The following is a 21,404-nucleotide window of genomic DNA, read 5'->3' as shown; positions in this document are numbered from 1 at the left end:
AGGTAGGAAGATGCAAAAAATTCTAAAGATAAATATTCAGTCAAAACCAGAATTTTTTTTATTGGGTTTTATGGATAAACAAATAGAAAAGAAATATGGAAGAATAATATTGTATATGATTACGGCAGCAAGATTATTATATGCACAAAAGTGGAAAATGGAATCAACATCAACAATGGAAGAATGGCTATTGAAATTAATGGACTTAGTAGAAATGGATAAATTGACATGTTTACTTAGAGAAAAATCAACAGATACATTTCTTAAGGAATGGAAGCCTCTCTTAGACTTTTTGTTGAAAGATCAAAATAAAATGATGATACTGGGATTTGACGATTAATTAAGACAGCTTATGGAGAAAAGGGATTCTGTATGTATACATTAAGGGACAGGTTTGATGTATATTATATACTTATAGCTGATCTGCGACAAATCGGAAGTCAACTTTTTTATTTTTATTTTTTGTTGTTGTATTGTTATGTCTTTTTGAATTTCTTTTGTTTGTTTTTCAAAAAATTTGAATAAAAATTATTAATTAAAAAAAAGAAAAAAAAAAGAAATTCTGTGCTCAGGGGCAAAAAAATCAAGATACCCAGTGCAGCTATTACTTCTGAGATCAGAAGGGAAGAAACAGTCTTTCTGTCTCACTTCATGTAGTTTCTAGCATGAAGGAGGCTCTACGTTTACTGTCCAAAAGGCACTTATTCCAGCACAAATGAGCAAGGTATATACAAGTGTGTTTCTAACCACCACCAGACAACTTGAAAGCTTTCCTGTTTACACATAAAGAACCCACACATGTTAGGCTTGTCTAATTTCCTTGGGCATCAGCACGCAGTTCACATCAGCTGGCTGCTGGATCTGGATACATGCCAAACCTATCCATTAAAGAAACACTCCAGAAATACAAGAACAGGAGACTTACTTGAGATTGCTCTCCTTTTCAGCAAGATACCGAACACACTCCTGTGTGACCTCTTCACGGATTCTTAGCTCCATGAGCAGCTTGCCCTTCTTTTCGCCAATCAGTTTGTTTTTCAGATCTTCTATTATATCGAGCAGCCTCTAAAGCATGAGCACAGGGAGTGGAGTCAGTGCACTAATGGCATTGTTAGGCACCTGCTGCTGTAGCACATCAAGTCAATTTGTGAACAACACGGTTTTAGACAGAGCCCCAAAGCCTGTTGCTTCTCATGCCTTAAGTCACAAGAACAGGTAGGCAAAAAAGGCTTTCTAGGGATCCCTAGGGCGACTCTGAAAACATAAAATGCTTTGTGCAAAGGCAGGTACTGAATTACCAAGTTTGAAAAGCTACTGAATCTAGACTCTGAATGTAAGGCAGGGGTGGAGAACCTTGGTTCTGCAGGAATAATTTGGCCCGCCAGGCCTCCCCATTTGGCCCATGAGACCATACCAGCCAAGCCACACCCATGTACCCTTCATCTGACTTCATATAGGACATCAGGTGCAGGGCAGGTAAAGACTTAGTTTAGCTGAAAGGGGATCTTCAGGCATGGCCTATCAGCTGATTGGCAGCACCTGTGAAGTCCTGCACACAGGTTTTGCAAATCTGCTTGCAAAGTGCTTTGCAAGACAGAACACTTAGCAGATCATCAATGCTTTGCCTTTTACTCACAGAATTTGGTTTCCAACCATGCAGGCAAAAAAAGGCTTACCTGATGTTACTGTGAAATAACTGTATGGTGTGAATGTGGCCATAGTCATATCCTGCTGGCTCCACCACTCCACCAATATCTACATGTTTAGCAAAACATCTGAAAAAGGGGCTCACACCACTTACCACCCCAGCTCTCATCACTCTTTCTGGCCTCTATATTCATTACCATATCTAGCATACATCTGGCACACGATGGAGTGAGCTCCCAACTCCAGTAGACTGTTACGAACATACTAAAGATCTGCGTTCTATTTACAAGAACCTCCTCGGTGACCATTCACCAACAGAAGTGCAAGGGGAGAAACCCTTTTCAGCTGCACCTCAATTCTCGAACAACAAAGGAGATTAGACTAGTTCCTGGCTTTTAAAATGGACTCTTAAGACCATTTTATTCCAGCAGACCTTTTTTAGTAAATATCAGACTCTTTATGTTTTTTAAACTTGGTACCTACCAATGGGTTTTTTTCTTGGAAACTGTTTATTACTTCAGATTTGACAGCATTATTTTTAGATTGGCTATGTTAAGCAGTCCTGGGTATGAAGTATCTTAGAAAAGCAGAGTGTAAATCCCTCAAAAATAAACTAGCGAGGTTTATCTTCAAGCATTCCTCTTTTTTGCTATAGTAGAGCAACATGGCCACTCCTCCCAATGCTCCTCTGGCACAAAGGCATACCTGATACTCTTCTTTTCCAATGACAATGTTGCTGTCTTCATCTGACATCTGGCTTGTTGCCTCTTCTGTCACGTCAGGCTCAGCCTCTGTCACATGTCTGCTTTCTGTCACACAGTTGACCTCATACATCCCATTGTCATCTTCTACCAGCTCCTCTTCCTCCTCTTCATCTTCCATCACATCCTCCAGAGTCCTCTCCCAGAGTAACGTTGCTCTTTTAATGGACAGACACACATCATCTTCAGATTCCGCTTTGACAGATATTTGCTCAAATGACTCTTGTGGGGGAGAATTGGTCGAATCTAGGACCATAACCTGTTTAGGAAGGAAGCCAGCAACATATTAAAGCCAGTTGCAACAGTAGTTTTAGGTGCCCACCCCCAGATTCCAGCCAGAAGTGTGCCAAAAAAATCCTGCAAAATCCATGCTTTCTTCCAGCACTTTATAGCTTCTTTATTATGTCACAGAAGCAGAGGTAGAGGGGCCTTGTAGGCCATTTACCTAGCACAACACCATGGCTGGTACAGGAAATCCAGAGCATGAACAACACCAATCAATGGCTGATCAGCCTCAGCCTGAAAATCTCCAGTGAGAGAGCCCACTGCCCCTCTACGTAATTGATGTCAAAGTGTTAGATCTCATCTTGCAAGATAATGGAATAGTGCATTACTCTACTATATTATCAATATGGTCTTAAAATAAGAGAGTGCACATAGATGGATTATCAGTTATACAAAGCTATGTTTTGGGATAAAATGGCAAGCTTTTTTATTTCCTGGAGATGTAGTGCACTGTTATACAAGTGGCAAATCCTGTAGGCCGGGGTAGGGAACCTCTTTCAGCCTACAGGCCACACACCCTTCTGAAGGCCACATGCCACTGGTGGACAGAGCAAGAAGCAAAAGCGGGCAGAGCAATACAAGCAAATTTTACTTTGTACAGTAGGCAAGTTTCTACACATTCACATACCCCTCTCTATCCTCTATCCAGAAAAGCAAGCAGTATTATCAGAGTTGAAGGACACATCCTAGCCAGGCAAAACCACTTGGAGTGTGAAACAGGGACAGTGAGGGGCATGGCCTGGGGAGAATTGAAGGCCAAATAGAAAGGCCTGGAAGGTCGCATTTTGCCCCTGGGCTGGAGGTTCCATAGCCCTGCGGTAGACAATTTATCTTCTATATAGTATGTAGACATATTTCACCACTTAAAGTGAGCTTTACTGTAAGAAATAACTGCAGTGCTTGTTGGAATGTGCACAAAGCCATGTGGCACATGTGGGAGTCACTCAATGAAATGCAACATTTCTGTAGTGAAATATTCTCTACACTGAAATATATGTTAATATCAAGGGCACCACAAGCAGTGAACTGTTGGGGATGTTGGGACACAACTCAGCTTATATCGAGAGGCCTTGCACAGGGAAGGTTAGATAGAGAGGGAAACCTCCATGCTTCCTAGACTGTTCTTCTGGTCCATCCTGTGCTGACCTTCCTTCAGGTGCTAGCCTGATACTCTTTGGGTTGCTGACCTCATTTCCTGCTTCTCCCTTCTTCTTTGTCCAACCTTAAGGGCAAGGCGACATCTTTCCTTTGTCTCTTTCCTGCAGAGGTGACAGAGCAACCATGTCTCTTTGCACCTCCAACTTTAGTGAGCCAGAAGTAGGCTCTTTCCTATCCAGTATTGTCTCCCTATGATAAATGAAAGCTCTCTTGTTTTCCTAAAGTGAGAGTCTCAAGTATGACTATATCCAGGGTAAAGCGTGTTCCTTCAACAAAGATCCTATTACAGTTCAGTTTCTGCCAGCATTCAGCTCCAATGCTGGCAGTTACCTGAAGCATTTCTCCCCTTTCTGGGTAATCATAGAGAACAAAGTTGTTTTAAATATTTTTTTTGCACTTTTGCTGTTAGGAAAATTTGTCACTGCAATATTTTGGAAGAGAACGACTTTGCCAACATATATTTATAGCCTACAGGTCAGAGCAGAGCTTGGAAAAGTTACTTTTTTAAACTACAACTCCCATCAGCCCCAGCCAGCATGGCCACTGGATTGGGCTGATGGGAGTTGTAGTTCAAAAAAGTAACTTTTCCAAGTTCTGAGTCAGAGGGGAAGAGCCCTTTTCAGCCCGAAGGCCACAAGCAAAAAGCAGGTGGGCCAACAAGTGTCACTTTTACCTTTGAGCAGTAGCCTGCATTCCAGCCATGCAGAAGTCAGAGAGCCTTTTGTTTTACACACAGCTCTCTCCTCCCAACAAGAGACATTATCATAGTTCAAGGACGCATTCCAGCCACCCAGCAGCCCTTTATTTATTTATATATATTTATATCCGGCCCTTCTAGTAGGAGCCCTTGAGGAGGATGCAGAGCATGGCTGGTGAGGGGTGTGGCCTGGGGAGAGTCCTTAGGGCTGGACAGAGAGGCTTGGAAGGCTGCTTTTAGTCCCTGGGCCCGAGGCGCAACATCCCTAGTATAGATGGACAAATCATTAGTTCTGCTATGCAGGACCATCTATGTACATGGCACCCTACAGTAACATAGGCAAAAAATGGATAAGGGTAAAGCTCACCTATCAACCGAAAGCTGCAAAAGGACTTGGGAAGGCAAAACAATCCCCTCACATGGATCCCAATTATAAACGTTGCAGAAAATTCACAGGCTACAGATGTGCCAAATAAGTGCAGAGTTATTTGTTATATATTAGCATAGCAAGAGTAATCTGCAGTAACTGAGATTATAAAACAAGTGGATTGACACTTTAAAATGTATGTTATAGTAATTCAGAAAGGGTGAAGTTTTGTTGTTTACTTTTAAAGTTTCTTTGGTTGGAAGTATTTATGCAAGACCTTTAATTTTCATAGAAGATGTGCACTTTATCTAAGCTGTATGCTTCTTTGTTCTCGGTATGTTTAATGAACTGCTTACAGAAATGAATACTAGTTAATTTGTATAAGTAGCAGCCAAGGATGCTTCTTCATGTATTCGTTCTTGAAAACTGGAGTTTATTTTTTCCTCCTAGACCCCCCATCACTCTTATAGAATAGTCACATAATTAACCATGTTTTCCTCTTTCCATTCTCTTTACAGTCCCTTGAAGAAAGTAAATATATACCTATATAGATAGTTTTCAACCAGAACAGGTAACAAGTAATATGATTCGGTCACTAATACTCCAATACCAAGAATGAAATCTTGCACATACATTTCTGAATACACCCTGTTGAGGTATGCAATACTTAAACACACATCTCAAAAGAGTTGCAAGGGGAGAAGCCACTACCTGTCCTGTAGCCCTTTGGAAGTTTCCAACTGTATGGTAAGCTAACAACTGTTCTAAAAATCATTTATTTCCAGCTAAGTATAAATGTGAACACTTACTTTTTGAGCAATTGCTGAAAACTTTAGCACATTGAGTGTTTCGTCATATGCAGAGGTGTTCTGGCTGACATTCACTATCATGCACACCTTCCCTTTACCACTGAAGAAGCCTTGAAAGAAGTGAGTGAGCTTACTTTCACGAAAGGGGATGTGATGCTGCAGCCTAAAATAAAGCAAACATAGCTGAACTGCAGCTCACTTTTTTTTTAAAGAGTGCTTTCAAGCATATTTGCAATGCAGTGGGTGCAAGCCCCGTGCCTTCAGCAAACAAATATAAGCTGAAAGGCTTAAAAAGTCTATTCAGGTTTGCTGCTTGCCTCCCAGTAATATAAGGGCATGAAAGCAAAAGAGACTTCAAAAAAGGCATGAGGACCAAAGAGAGGTGTTGGGGCGGGGCTGTGGGCAGCAGCCTGAAGTAAGTGAAGAACCAGAAGTCACAGGACAAGCCAGTAGTCAGGACCAAAGAATAAGTTAGGGCAGGCCAGGACCAAACAACAACCAAAAACCCATGAACATGCCAGAGCTCAGGCAGACCATACCATTTGGGCAAGGCTCAGCTGGAACAGGAAGCCATTTATACTCCTTCCTGACCTGAAGGAGCCAATGGCCAGCCTGAACGGGCAGGACCAGCCCAGTGCCCACAGGTTCTTCACAAAGAAGCTGCTACTGCAGTTCAGTGGCTCATCACACGGGGCAACCACACTAAGATCCAGCAGCTCCTGAGAGCAGTGAATCACAATCAGCCGTAGCTCCTCACTGCGTACATCCCATGTTTATGGACATGGTTCACTTTTTCAAAACATGACAGCTGCTCACTGGGAAACAAGCCGTAGATATGCAGTAAGCTTGCACTGGGCCTCAGTTATTAAATTGTTTTACAATTAGGGAAGTTTTTGGTTTGCTTCTTTGTTCAAGCAAACCTGGAGTATAGAGCCATTGGCAAAACAAAGAAAAAGAAAAAAGTTTTTAATTACGTTATAATCACATTGTAGCCCTGCCATTCACATTTTTTGAGTTTCAAAAGGAAAAAAGGATTTATACTATTTTGGCTTGGAAACGACACTGCTGGTAAAGAATTGGTTGATTGTCTTGCATCAGCTGGCTAGCAAAGGATTATGCTTACCCTAAAAACTGAGACAGACTGATGTTTCATAAAAAAGAAACCTTGGATCTTTTAAAACTATTATTTAAAACACTGGTTAAAGGCGTAAAAATATCTGGAAGTATAAGGCAACTTCTGGCCCTTCACAAAATCTACCTCTTTTTATGTCACTTTCCCCGCATTACAATTCACAACCTGCAGGGATGTTGTTGACGTGTGTGGAGTAAGGGACAGACTCTTAGGTTTCATTCTGGAAGAGGGTAAGAAGAATGTGCCATTGACATCTTTCTCTCAGCTAAGTTACAAAAAAGTTGGCCGAGGTCTGCATAAAGAATATGCAGACTTCTCCCTTTCACCAAGTATTTTTCCTTCTCTTTATAGGGGGCCAGTTAGAAAGGGCTTAGATTCCTTCAGATGTAAAGCTAAACGCTCCCCCAGAACCTACTTTGATTGCTGGCTCATCTTCAGGGCATTGATGCATTTGCCTAGAATGAGCAATGAAGTGTTAATATTCCCACTCTCTTTCAATCTCTCTCCTTCGTTGCGAGTTCTGGTACAACGCTCTGAGCCAGCAAGGTCACAGAGAAATAATCTGGAGATAGAGAAAAAGATGACACATGGAGTGAGGAGTTTAGGTTCCCTAGTCTTACATTTTTAATCAAAGAGAACAAGGTAATTTCTTGCTGGAGAAATACAAAAAAACCCTTACTCATTGACTTGTATCACACGAGTTGCTTCAGAATCAATTTTTAGCATTTTCACCGTGAATATACTGTGGCTGAAAGATAAAAAAAACCCACAGAAGTCACTTCCAGCATCAATATCTTCAACCATTAGTAAACACATTACAATCTTATGTCATTTTGAAAATCTTAGACTCCTAACCTTGGGGTACTTCAACCATTCCAGTATACTGTGTTGAATTTGGTTTTAGCAAACAAACAGAGGCTTTAAGATGCATTTATGCTGACTGGAAGATATGTAACCATGTATGTGTTCCATTAACACCCTGGCTGTGGATTTCAGAATACTACAGACTTCTTCATTGCCCTATTCACTAACTGAGTGCTTAACATTAAAAACCTCTTCAAGGAATTTAAGCATTATCTATTCATCTATTTTTATTTAATAAAAAAAGCCACAGAAAACTCCAGATAATTAGAAGCCCTAAGATACTGCAGACTTGAAACAAGATAAGAATGTCAAAGTGGTTATTTTAGGAAACATACATCCGAGCAAGAACGGTGCAGGTGTCCTTAAGTACTAGGAGCATTGCTTTAACAGGTCTGGGTTGGACAAGCTTGCAAGGTTAAACATGTTGGAAGTGGGGCAAGAGCAACTCCTGTTTTGTTCTTTTGTCTATGCTCCATAAGGGAGATGGAGCTAGGGTCCTCCAGATGGACAGGCTTGTTTACCTTTTTTACCTGTGATGCTCTCACTGACTTCCTTCTGTCGCTAGACTGTGACATCTTTAGGGAAGCTTACCTGCCCCTCCTCCTTCCGCCCTTTCCATTCCTTTCTTCTCCGACTGTCCAGGAGAGAGGAGACATCCCTTTGTCTCTGCTCTCTCCAAGCATGGGGCTAACTCCCGCACCTTGGCGTTACGACTCCAACTTAGCTAGTTAGTTAGAACTAGGTATGCATTTTCTATCTACAATGTATTTCTATAAATAAAGTAGCTTTTCTTATTTTACTAAGTCTCCAGTCTCAGTGATGCTGATGCAGAGTAAAAGCCTGCTTTCTTAGGCAAACACATGCACACGCTAGCATACTTGCATTTCGACATCTGCTGTTACTCTCTGTTGCTGTGGTGCTGCTTTTAAACAAAATTAAGCAACACAACTACACACAGCGCAACAAAACAGAAAGTAAACCGGTATGCTATTTTACATTGAACATATCCTGATTTTACCATCACCTCTTACCTTCTACTGGAATTGGCATTCAGTTTTGTCGAAGCAAAACTCTGATGCTTCAGGCCTAGTTTCATGAGCTTAAAAGCTTCTTTAAAATTTGAAACCTGAATCCATTGCAGATCTTTTAAGAAATACAAATGTTATGTTATTAGCTATTGAACAAGCATAAAAGTGAGAAATTGATGTAAATAGAGAACAGACCGTGGGTTAAGAACATTACACTGAATTAAGAGCTAGTCTACACAGCGTGGGCTAAGCTAGACATCCACTGAGGTTATGGGAATCTACCTGACATGCTCTATACTCCATCTAATTTATCAACCCTTTTTCCATGGCAGAAGGTTTGTGTGAATACAGTCTTCTCCCTGTTAGAGTTAATACTTACCAGAGGAGACAGAGAGATGGAATCCAAGTCATGCTTTTGTGCTCAGCCACAATCTATGTGCCCAGGCCACATATTAACTATGGGCAACATTCAGTTAATTGTGCTAGGGCTAGACTTAGCTCTAGTGCAACAGGGCTCCTCCCCTCCCCCCCCCCAAGCATGTCCACAGATCTACTCTGCAGTTGGGAGAAGCCCCAGAACTAATTTAGGGAGCATGCAGGAAAACATCATTCCATAATGCAAGGAGAAATCATTGCACTGACAGAACAGTGCTGCAATGAATGCAACCTCATGCTACAAATTATGGAAGGCATCCAATGTCTGTCAGTGGAACCGATTTGCACAGACACAACTGGACTTCCCCCTTCTCTCTTCTCCATCCACCCCCAATCCTTCTTTGGAATGTTGAGGGACCCTATGGAAGAGATTTGGGGGGGTCACATGGGGTGGCAGGAGGGGTTGGGGAAGTCTGGTGTGTGAGAAGTAGGCATCCAAAGCCTAAATCTGCAAGGTCTGTCTTTGAAAAGCAGACTGTGTAGAACTTAATAAAATTAAATATTATAGACTAAGCTTCTATAAGGAAAAACAGACGATTCTACGATTCATAGAAGGCAGAAATGCATTTTAGGGAACAGAACACAGGCTTTGTTTCTTGAAAACTGGTGTAAGATAACTTGAGAAGTGTACTTTTGGTGAGACACAAGGATGAATTGCATTTTTAGTTTAAAAAAAGCTTGTTTCAATTCTGAATAAGAACAGGACATGTTACGGCTACTGAAACTGATTTCCAATCATTCAAGGTATTTGTTACCTTTAACATACAAACAGCCTTTTACGTCCTGTGCAAGGCGCAGCACCTTTCTTCTCTTTTCATTGGATATTGGGAGCAGCAGGTCATAAACACACTCATTGTAAATTTCACAAAAGGAAACCCAGACAGAGAATTTTGCACCTCTCTCCTCTTCCATTTTAGAGTGTTCTGCTTCTTTTACTGGTTCCTCTGGCTCTGCCGGAACATTAGAATTGCATTAACATTCTGCTGCAAGTGAGCCCTTCTAGCCAACAGGATGTAAAACAGGATGGTTTAATAGCACCGATTATTTATTTAAAATATTTCTATCCCGCCCTTCTACCCTACAATAGGGCACTCAAGGCGGCTTACAATAAAATCACACACATACATAATTATACACAACAAAAACACAAAACATTACAGTAAATTAAAATACATAAAGTACAATTAAAATACATAAAATACAATATGCATATATAGAGACAGACAGACGTGTATATATATGCATAGATATAGATATATGGGGGAGGGATACTGAAAGGACTCAAACAATAAAAATTAAAAATAAAGAGCTTAAAAACAGTGTCAGGCAGCATTTAGACAGCATTGCTCTTTGTAGAGGAAGACCCAAGGTCAAAAAGCCACAACTCAGAAAGTCTTCTTTCAACATAATTCACACTGAATTTATGCAGCCCTATTTTTGCTCTTTCAAACATGCAACTTACCTTCAGAATGGTCGGCAGTTCTGATGTGATTACGATTAATGCCACTTGGATAATCTACCTGAACATCAAAATGGGAAGAAAGCCAGGGTTCATAAAATATTTTACTGAGAGATGCCGTCTATCGTCTTTTGTATTACAGCACTAAAAAATTATGATGTGTGGATGGATACTTGCGTTAACATTTCAGTTTTTATGGTAACCACTACAAGTCTCACAGGAGTACCTGTGCCTGTCCATGCTATGTCACTTTAAAGACTGGTGGAATAGGTTTTTATGGGCCAGAACCAACTTTGTGCAACTGACAAAGTAATCTCCTAGGTACAGTAATAAATGGCAAGATTCAGAAGTCGGCGGAAGAGCATTTCAAATTCCTTGGCCATTCTGTTGCTACAATTCAACAACTATGCAAGGAAAGCTCCAGTGTGAAGTTGCTGAGTTTCAAAATCTGATTCTCTGGAACTCCAGTCCAAACAGTGGTTCGCCTCTCACTGTAAAACAGGAGTGGGGAACCAGTGGCCCTCCTTTGGACTCCAGCTCCCACCAGCCCCAGCAACCAGGTCAGGAATGTTGGGAGTTGTTATTCCAATAATCTATGGAAGGCTACAGACTCCTCACCCCGGCTGTAGGAAGTAACCGTCTCACCTTGGACGTTCATACTACGTTGCTATTCTAGTTTACTGCTAGTAGCCATTAATTAGGAGTGGGTCATACTTCCTCCAATATGAGTTTGTGCTCTGCATAGTAATGCGACACACTTACAGCTATTTCTTGCGTTTTCTTGCCTTTTGTTCCCAAAACGTTTGGTTTCTCCTCTCGTAAGCCCTGATGAAATGCGTTGTGGCTCATGCCACAATTTACATACAACATAATAAAGTATACTGTGGCACAAAGACTATTTAAACATGAAACAGTCTTCTAGTTAAGCAATATTTCAAAAATAAATAAATAGAACAAAGAAGCAGGAATGGTACAGGAATGGCAATTGTGAGGTAGCAGTATTGCATCAGCCAGAGCCAGGTTAGTTAATGTGGCGGCCACAGTTGTTGGATTCCCAACTTCCATCAGCCCCAGCCAGCATGGCCTATGGCCAAGGATGATGGGAGCTATAGTCCAGCAAAACCTGAAGCACACCACATTGGCTACTCTGAGCTAGGGTTTGGTGTGCGAGAAAGGAACCCCTACTACGTTTTCTATGACCAATAGTGCAATAACTTTTAATGAGTCCCTACTTTAGCCCCTTTCATGCGTTACTCACGTGGCCTAATGTGTGCAGAAAGTCACTCCGGGGCTCTGCCTATAGCCCCTCCTCCTCCAACGAGCGGCTCCTTCCAGCCCCTGCAATAGGTAGGATTCCACTGGTTCTGGAACCCCAGGATCAAGGGAAACCTACACAGGTCTAGGTACAAAGGCTTCCCAGGCTCAGATGAGCACATGGACAGAGGAGGCATTGGAAAAAAATTGAAAACTTTGGGGGGGGATCATTCCTCCCTTTTTTCTGGGAATAACATTGGGAAAACTTGAAAAAAAGGGGGTTCCACTTCTGGGTGTTTTTTTCCTGGCTTTCACATCTCTAATCCACGGTGTTTAGAAAGATAGTGTACCACAAGGTGATCTCTACTGCATATCTGGAAGGTTCTGAGAATAGAATGCACCCTTCAGGAGGAAGGGTATGCAATCCTCCTGCTTGGCTTCAGCCAAGGTATAGCTCATCATTTTGCAGATGGCCTGAAACATTCCGAAAGACTCCCACCTCATATACTGCTACATTACTGTTAGAAATGGCAATCAATTTTAACAAGTTAATTGAAATTGTGGGTGGAAAGAGAGGAGGGAGAAGGATAGAAGAATATACCTCACAAATTGGTAAGAGGGCAAGCTGCAATACCATACACATTTGCTGGTGTAGATTTTCTGCTATTAGAAACCTGCCTACAGGGAAGAAGTATATGTTACTTGAGATGTGTGGCTGCTGTCAAAACTCTCTCCACACCCCTCACCCCCTCCAAAAAGTGATATAGTATCATCACATTTGGAGCTCTCCCTCCCACTTTTTCACTTTATACCAGCGGTACAGCCACTCATCTCCTGTAATCACATATAGTTGTCCTCTGAATCACAGCCTAATGGAAGATAGCTTTTTTCCTTTCAGGTAAACCTTCAAAGTGATGCTTAACAATATTCAAGATGTTAGAATGTTCCGTAGTAGAGGTATGCAGATGTTCTCTCCCACCCCCCTTTTGTGGTTAGTGTGAAAGAATGGTGCACACGTAGGCACCTTCGGCATGATTGGCACCCTGGGCTCCTTTGGAAGGAAGGGTGGAATAGAAATTTAGTAAGTAAATAATTGACTGGGAACTCTGGTCGTCCCAGGATTTCTTGTCATAAGGAAGACCCTCTGCACATACAGATTGCATGCTGACATCAGCTCCTGCTTACCCCTCTGCACAATTCTGTGGACATGCGGAAGGGGCAAACCTCTATGTCCCTTACCTTCCTTACAAATAGCTTTTAGCATCACATGTTTTCAGCTCCCTAGTTGCCAAAGTGGTTCTTACGTTACTTTTTTATTACAGCTATCTGTTTTTGTTGATGATTTAATTTGTTTCAGTATATATTTTGCGTATGCCACTCCAGAGCATGATTTGTCATTGAAAGGTAGGATTATTATTTTTTTACATGTTTAACACAGTCAAATAATATTTTCTTCTTGAAATGGCATTCTGCAAATTAAATAGAAATTTATGAAGAAACTTCACACTGCAAAAAAGACATAGGGACGAGCCTGGCAGATTCTCCGGCACGTGGAAACTCATTATTATAAAATACTACATTATTATGTAATATTGTATACAGCACATTCTCACCTCATGCTCAAGGAGGGTTATAAGCAGCAGTAGATAAACGTTTTCCACTGTGACAGTTTGCCCTTAAGTGTGGAAAAAATGTTTTAGATCATCACTGTAAGAGTTTTAGTTGTAGGCAATATTAGAGTAGACCCACTGAAATCAATGGACATGACCAATCGGTCCATTAATCTGAATGCATCTACTCATAACATAGCTTAGTTAGATGCAGCTCTTTGCATTTTGGTATATCTCAAAGAAAATTTTGGAAGGTTGCAAGTTCCACAGCCAAAAAACCTATCACATCAACATAAAAAATGTTAAGTTGTTATTAATGTTGCTGTGTTAACTCTGGCTCTAGTGTATTAATTTTAGGCCTTTTTATTAAGAGAGAGAGAGTGTGCGTATATACACACACACACAGAGAGACAGAGAGACCATATTTAGCTTCTTTACAAACTGTGGTTAATAAAACTTAGCAAACAAGCACAATTCTAAACAAGCTGACTCAGAAGTAAGCCCAACCGATTTAGTGGTACTTAATCCCTAGTAAAAAGTGTTCAGGGTTGCAGCCTCAGTTGTCACACCTCTTTCATGAGACGAAGTAGTGAGTTTTTGACAGACGTTTCTTCTCTCATTTCTTGTTTTGTCAGCCTTCGGTGTTCTCTGCATCGATGGGGTTTGAGATCCATCTCTGGATACAGTTTGCCTTGAATGCGTTTAAACAACATATCCAGTGCCCTTGGGAGAATGCCACCATCTTCGTCAGTGCCTGCATTAAAAAGATGGATCAAAACTTTGGACGTTTCTTTGGAGCAAAATCAGGAAAACGAGATGTGGGTCGGGGAGGGGGAATACAGTTTCTTTTAGGAACTGTATCCATGTGCAACCAGAGGTACCTTTTGAGTGAGTACAAAGTAAATTCACAACACACGATCAGTATGGATTTCTGTTTTGATTTGTAAGGAACTAGCGGGAAAGAGAAAGCACCACATATTCTTAAAGTACAATCTATGCATGTTAACTCAGACGAAAAAGCCCACTAAGTTCAATGAATGCTTACTCCCAGACGACCACGCTTGGTTTTGTTGATCAAGATAAGGCTTGCATAGGGATGTGAAGTCCCGGAAAATAATTTGTGTGGGTGTTTTTGCTTTTTCCCTGAAAAATTGAAAAAAAAATGGTGTGGGGTTCCCCACCCTCCCAGGCCTTCACATCCCTAGGCTTGTAAAAGCAATGGGGAGCGCTTGATACATCCTAAGTACAGGATTTTAGGCATACTAAAAATCAGCATGATAATAGTGTTCAGTTCCATTCTTTTTGCTCTTTATATGTAAACAAAAGCAGGGAAGTGCCTGCTTTTTAAGTTGACCTGTAAATATTTACAAGTATCCCAGTAACAATACCTTCCAAAATTTGAACAGATCATTTAAACCACAATCAATATACGTTATCATTTCCCCCTCCCTTCCAAATCAAATACTTTTGACTATTGGAAAAGCTTGACATATTTATAGAGCATAAAATTAACATGGTATATACTTTCCGTTTTCTTTACTAAGATATATGCTAAATCAGATCCAGTCAATATGGGGATTGAATTTTCCACCCGGAAAACCCATATCGCTACTGGGCAATCAGGATACCTGCCAAGAAGGCGGTATGCAATGCAGCTTGGTCTTAAACCTCTCCCACTTGCGGTATGTTCAAACAGCCTACTTAGGCTTTTTTCTTTCCCAGACAGTTTGGTTTTTTTAGCACAACTAAACTTTAAGCGTTGGAGTTCTCTGTGGAATTTACTGTGGCCTCGTTAATCTTGAAAGGAGTGGAAGGCTTAATCTCTCCAGTGTCTTCTTGCAAGATTTTAAAAGTGGCAGCTGTGTGGGGGGAGCTGGATGGTTTTAAACTCCAAAGTGACTATCGGCAAGAAAAGGGAAACCCCGGCGAAGCAGACAAATAACAAGATAAGAGCCTAAAGATTTACTGCCTGGTACTTTTCCCGAGGCATCTCGGAGGATTTCACTTCCCTTTCTTTTCTCCACCCTCGTTTCGGCATCTAGTTTAATACCATGGTGCTCACCAGAAAGGGGTACAGAGGCATTGTGCCTCTTACAGAGGAGATCCCCCCAAGTGCCTGGGACCCTCAAACAAATATTACCCATTTCTTCCCCTTGATGGAGGATGATCATAACCCTAAAGAGACACCCCTGAACCTCTCAGTGTCTCCAAATAACATCCTAGACTGGACCCTGGATTACAAAAATAATATCCTTCGATGAAACTAGGAGCCTACCTTCGTGGATTTGGCCTCAGAGCTAGCGGCAGCTCAAAAACCTGCTTCCATCCAGCCCAGGGCAAATAATCAACCAAAGGACCTGACACCAAAGCAACTTACAGCACGGGAAGTCAGCATGAATAAAGGGGCCTCAAAAGAACTTATAGATTCTTCCGACCCTCCAAATCTGACTCCTGGTCCCAAGGTCCCATTAGATGGTTGGTATTTTTATGCTGGAAGACTTTGAGCTTGTTAAATCATTCCTTTCGGAGTGCAACAGCCTCTTAAACACCCTGATCGACATCTCTAGAAAGGCAGGCCGGAGCAATGGCACCAAGCCGATGGGACCAAAACTGAGAAATGTGGGCTCACAAACAGCAAAGTCCACCCTTCACTTTAGGGCGGTGTGCAAGCAAACCTCTAAAAATAAAATCACCAGGAGATTGCAGAAGAACTCTCCAAAGAAAAGTAAAAACATCAAAAATCCTAAACCTACACGTTATAGGAAAATGAGATTTAATCAGCTTTTCAAACTGCTAGAGGGGCCCCAAGACTCAGTAACAAATCCTACGAAGGTGGCTAAAAAGGAAGCAAGACACAAACCAGCATGCAGCGATCCCATCCCTCCTTGCCCTACTTCATGTACAACACCTTCTTCCCCCTCTCAAATGTATCTATCCCAGGAGCTGCCCCAAGATCTCACAGCTTACGACCAGGGGTCCTCCCCCCGCTAACAGACCCTTCAACGCAGAAAAACTCAAAAAGCCTTAATTGGGACTTAGTTCTGAACTGCTGCAAACTGGTTTTAGTGAACTATCCTAAACCAGCAGGTTTTCTATCTCAACACTTGCGCAAACTCCACCTGCTAGAAGTCCTAGAGGGAGTACTACCTGGGCAGTTACATACATCAGATATCACCCATGTCGAATATCTATTTAACAACTATATGACTGCACGTGCTGTGATCATGTTTAGGAATTGGAGCACAGCTAGTTTGGTGTATTCCAGCAGAGAGGTTTTTATCGCGAGTAGGATTTTAGTCTCCAGATTTTTTGAGAACGTGGTGCCCCTGTTGGCTTTAGGCTCTTGAAATCTGTTGACCAAACAACATCGGGGGGAAGCAATTCCTCATGCTCCCACAAATTTGATCGATTTTGACATCTCCGCAGACGCCGCTTCCTACCCCCAACGTGATGATAGCCCCCTCTACCTCTCTCGGCTGATCTGCTGGAACTGGAAGAGATCCAACTTGTAGAATCCTTTCGAGCTCTACCTTCATGAGATCAAAATAGTGATAAAGTTGGACCTACTTAAAACTGTTCTAGAAAACTTGCAAGCAGAACGTCATAGCTCTTCCAGCAAAAGCAAGCCTTCTAGGGGACACCCGACAGCGGATCCCACTCCTCATTTAACCAAAAAGAACCCTCCCCCGACACCACACGCCAGATCGTGGCGGAAATTAATTTAGTCTCCCATAAAAACAATTGTAGAAGGGATGGATGCAATCCTACCTCCAGCATCTCCAAAGATAGGCCCGAGTCTTCCCAGGGCCCTTCATGGATTGACATGTGCTACCTGGACAATGACGAATTGGGCTCCCCCAAAAAGAGAGTGACTCTGACCGACCTCCTTGCCACCCAGGCTGGCCCAATTATCTCGAATGTCAGTATTTGGAACCCAACCCTAGAGACAACCGCTGCTCTGGGAGAAGTCCCAAAATGACAGGGGCAGCACTATCTCTACACTGTTCCATCTAAGTCCTCACGAAGAACAATATACAATTTCCCCACAGATGGGACCTCAAGGAGCAAAGGTTCAGAGGACGATATACCTGACTTTGGTGACAATCAGTGCCAATGGGCTACCTTGGAACCTGCTTGCAAAAGACAGGTGTGCAGGCAGGCTCTTATCAGATTCCTGGCCTCAACAGACATGCCGGGTGGAGATCAATCCCAAGCCCCTAATAGAGGGCCACCCCCCCAGTGAGGCCCGACCATCAAGCAAGATGCCAGTGTGCCACCCCACGAACTTTCTATCTTGGAATATAGCTGGTTGGAAGAACAAACTGGTGGAACCGGACTTTATTCTCTACCTCCAGTCATTTGACATCGTTTGCCTCCAGGAGACGTGGCTTCTGGAAAATAATTCTTTACATTTACAAGGATTCAGGTCTTGGGCGCAACCTGCGCAGAGAACGCGGCAGTGGAGGCTTGGCCATCTTGATTGCTACAACTCTAGATGTTCAGATCTCAGAGATCCCTGTCCTGGCCCCCAAAACCTGCCAGGCCCTCATCATACAGGGCCGCACAGCACCTCCCTTTATATGTGCTCATGTTTATTTCCCCCCCCCCAAACCCTCCAGACTTGCGCCTGCTGCCTGGCGAGATCTCGAGAATTTTGTGGACAGTCTTTTGTGCGATTATCCCTCCCACTTGCTTCTTATCTGCGGTGATTATAATGCGAGGGTGGGGAGTAGCTACCCCTTACTGGGAAAAGATTTATGGCTCGACCCAGAAAACACAGCTGGCTTTCCCCGTTCATTGCGAGATAAAATAATTAATAAGAACGGACAAGCCCTGTTCCACTTAATTTTAAAATTACAACTGGCGCGTTTCAATGGGACTTATCTCGACCTCTCCAAGGGTCATTATACGTACATCTCCGAGAAGGGAGCCAGTGTAATTGATTATATAATAGGGGCCCCTCCAACTGTCCCCTTTGTTAATGGTCTGATGGTGGAAGATAGACCAGAAAGCGATCATCTCCCACTCAAGCTCACCCTCTATTTACAGCATTCCCACCCCAACATAAAAATAGATTCCAAAATGCCAGGTGGTCTGCAGGGAGTGAGGCACCTCAAATGGTCCCTGGAAATTGGTGCTGATGTAGAGCGGACGCTAGAGTCGAATAATCTCTTACAGCTCTGCAATTCGGCTATAGAAAACCCGGGGGCTATTTCTTGGATATATCGAGATATTACTAGTGCCCTTAAACCTCTTCTGACCACGACCCTAGCCAACAAAATTCCTGTCGGCTTTCGGTCTTGGTTTGACAGAGACTGTAAAGCGAAGAAAAAAGAACTGAACAGCTTGACTAGAACAATGAGGCACGTTGCTTCAGATGAGGCCATCTCCCAACTTCAAACATGTCAAAGAGAATATAAGACATTACTCAAGGGTAAAAAAAAGCCTTTTTATCTTAACAACTGGCAGGCCCTTGGCCAGGCTCTGTCCGAAAGGAACGATCCCAAATTCTGGAAGTTAATTCAGGGAGGCCCTTCTCAGAACTACTTTGTACCAGTCCCCCCTATCCTCCCTGAATCTTGGGTTTCTCATTTCCATTCCATTTTCGGAAATACTTTACCCTCACTCCCAGTTTCACTGGGTGACACCCCCTCTTTTCCTCCTTGGCCGCCTGTTACTTCTTCAGATATTGGGGAGTTAATTTCATCTCTCCGTCGTGGAAAGGCCCCCGGAGAAGATATGATCCCCCCCGAAGTTTACCTTTTAGATCCCAACTGGTGGGCCCCTGTACTAGCCATCCTATTTACCTGCATTAATAAAACGGGTGACATTCCGTTGGGCTGGCGTTCTAGCATTGTTGTTCCCGTGTTTAAGAAAGGAGATCCATCAGATCCACCGAATTATAGACCCATCAGCCTTTTAGATGTCACATCTAAACTCTATGGGCGCTTCCTATTAAACAAGCTCCTCGTATGGGACTCCACCAACCCATCCTTCACGAGGAAAAAGCTGGGTTTATGAAGGGCAGATCTACTATCGATCATGTATTTGTCCTTCAGCATCTAATATATAAAACCATCACGGGCCCTAACAAGTCCCTTTTTGCAGCCTTTGTAAATTTCACTTTCACCTTCGATCTAATTGACAGGGACCTACTATGGCGAAAACTGGGCCAGACTAACACTGACAAAAGGCTGCTATGGCTTATCCAGACCCTCCACCAGGCCAATACCCTGCAGGTCCGGTTGGGTCTGCAGGGCACCCTATCTTGCCCCATCCAGATCGAGAGGGGAGTGAAGCAAGGCTGCATTTTGGCCCCTATTCTATTCAACTTTTATATCGATGATTTCGTCCCCGTGTTGGCCTCCCTCTCCTTCTTTCCGCCATCGGCCGGGTCCCGCAAGATTTCAACACTGCTTTATGCTGATGACTTGGTCCTCCTTTCCTTGAATAAAATTGGGTTAAAAAGGATGCTCGCCCGCCTGGGCAAATTTTGCCAAGAGTAGCATCTGACCATAAACTATTCTAAAACCAAAGTCATGATTTTCGGCAAGAAGAGACCTAAGTCGAATTGGCCTTTAAATGGGCACCAGTTGGAACAGGTTCAATCATTTAAATACTTGGGCCTACACCTTGGTGAGAAACTTTCCTGGAAATATCAACTAGAGGCAACCAAACTCTCATGTACCAAAACAATATGCCAAACCAGAAGGTTTTTCTACACCCGAGAGGGACAATTAATTGATCCCGTGCTTAAAGTTTTTGAGGCCAAAATCTTGCCCCAAATCCTTTACGGGGCAGAATTGTGTGGGGACCCGGTCACACAGACAGTGGAAGTCCTCCAAAATAAATTCATGAGGCAGATCTTGGGTTTGCCCCAGGGAGTTCCATCAGCCCATCTGAGAGCGAAGCTTGGCCTGCCTTCCCTCACAGCAAGAATCGACCTAGCGTACTTTAGATATTGGCGGAAACTATTTAGGATGGAGGACTGCTCTTTACCCAACCTTTGTTGGACAGAGCAACTCAGGATGGGGGGATGGGCCACCAGGTGCCAAGCGAAATTAGCATCCCATAATCTCTCCATGAGGGAATTTTCCAGCCTCAGCCAACACATCCTCAGGAACTGGGTCTTTGACCTTGATGCGTGCCAGGATCAGGCAGTAATAGCAGTAGCCCCTTTCTCCTCCTGGTTCCCCCTAGTTAAGATTAACCATGCCAGACCACACTATTTTGAAGTACTAACGCACACCCCCTTGTGCCGGGCGTTCATGGAACTCAGGATCCAAATGATGCCTTCGGCTCATCTGGATGGGAGATACCTGGGAATCCTGACCAAGGACCAGAGATGTGTCTATGGGTGTAACCAGATTGAGGACATCGCCCATTATTTGTTACACTGCCCCCTGTATGAGGACCCTAGAAGGAAATTTCTAGCCCATTACATCTGTATGTATATCCACGCTGGGGGAAAATCCCAGGACCTGGTAGTCAAACTTTTAGCCGACAACTGTAAACAAACAACAGTTGCAGTGGCCAACTTCGCCTTGGCCGCTAGGAAGCTAAGGGTGAGCCATATTAAGATTTATAATGTTTTATGATTATCTAAACTGGAACTATCTTTAGCCTCCTCGACGTTTATTTGTATCGATCTGTTTTTATACTTTTTGTACTTTGCAAAGGCCTTTGGCTATATGCAATAAAGTTTGTTTTTGTTGTTGTACTGGGCGATCAACTTAATATCCATTTGTGCTGTAGTGTTAACACCCAGATCTATTCCATTCTCTAATATTTCAGGGGGTGGGGAGGTGAGTTGAAGCTGAGACATAGCGCCTAAGGCTAACAAATGAGTTAGCTTACGCTAACTCTCAGCTTTAACTCACTTCATCTGACTTGGGTAC

At 42.8% G+C, this 21,404-nt stretch overlaps 1 protein-coding gene across 3 annotated transcripts in view; it reads right to left on the bottom strand.

The window, feature by feature from the left end:
• The window catches only part of KIF20B (kinesin family member 20B), an 80,442-nt gene that overhangs the window by 53,176 nt on the left and 5,862 nt on the right, over positions 1-21,404 (bottom strand). For all 3 annotated transcript variants that reach the window (XM_061635459.1, XM_061635461.1, XM_061635460.1), the window contains 9 exons: positions 14,076-14,260; positions 10,646-10,703; positions 9,939-10,133; positions 8,752-8,863; positions 7,536-7,604; positions 7,272-7,418; positions 5,725-5,887; positions 2,353-2,667; positions 926-1,065 (listed from right to left, as the gene is read on the bottom strand). In XM_061635459.1, the coding sequence (XP_061491443.1) occupies positions 926-1,065; positions 2,353-2,667; positions 5,725-5,887; positions 7,272-7,418; positions 7,536-7,604; positions 8,752-8,863; positions 9,939-10,133; positions 10,646-10,703; positions 14,076-14,260 (1,384 nt within the window). The remainder of the gene's footprint in view (positions 1-925; positions 1,066-2,352; positions 2,668-5,724; positions 5,888-7,271; positions 7,419-7,535; positions 7,605-8,751; positions 8,864-9,938; positions 10,134-10,645; positions 10,704-14,075; positions 14,261-21,404) is intronic.

This window comes from Rhineura floridana, chromosome 7 (assembly GCF_030035675.1).
Source record: "Rhineura floridana isolate rRhiFlo1 chromosome 7, rRhiFlo1.hap2, whole genome shotgun sequence".
In the NCBI taxonomy this organism is placed as follows: domain Eukaryota; kingdom Metazoa; phylum Chordata; class Lepidosauria; order Squamata; family Rhineuridae; genus Rhineura; species Rhineura floridana.
The sequence above is the reverse complement of the archived record's forward strand: the minus strand, read 5'-3'. Positions and strand labels throughout refer to the sequence as shown.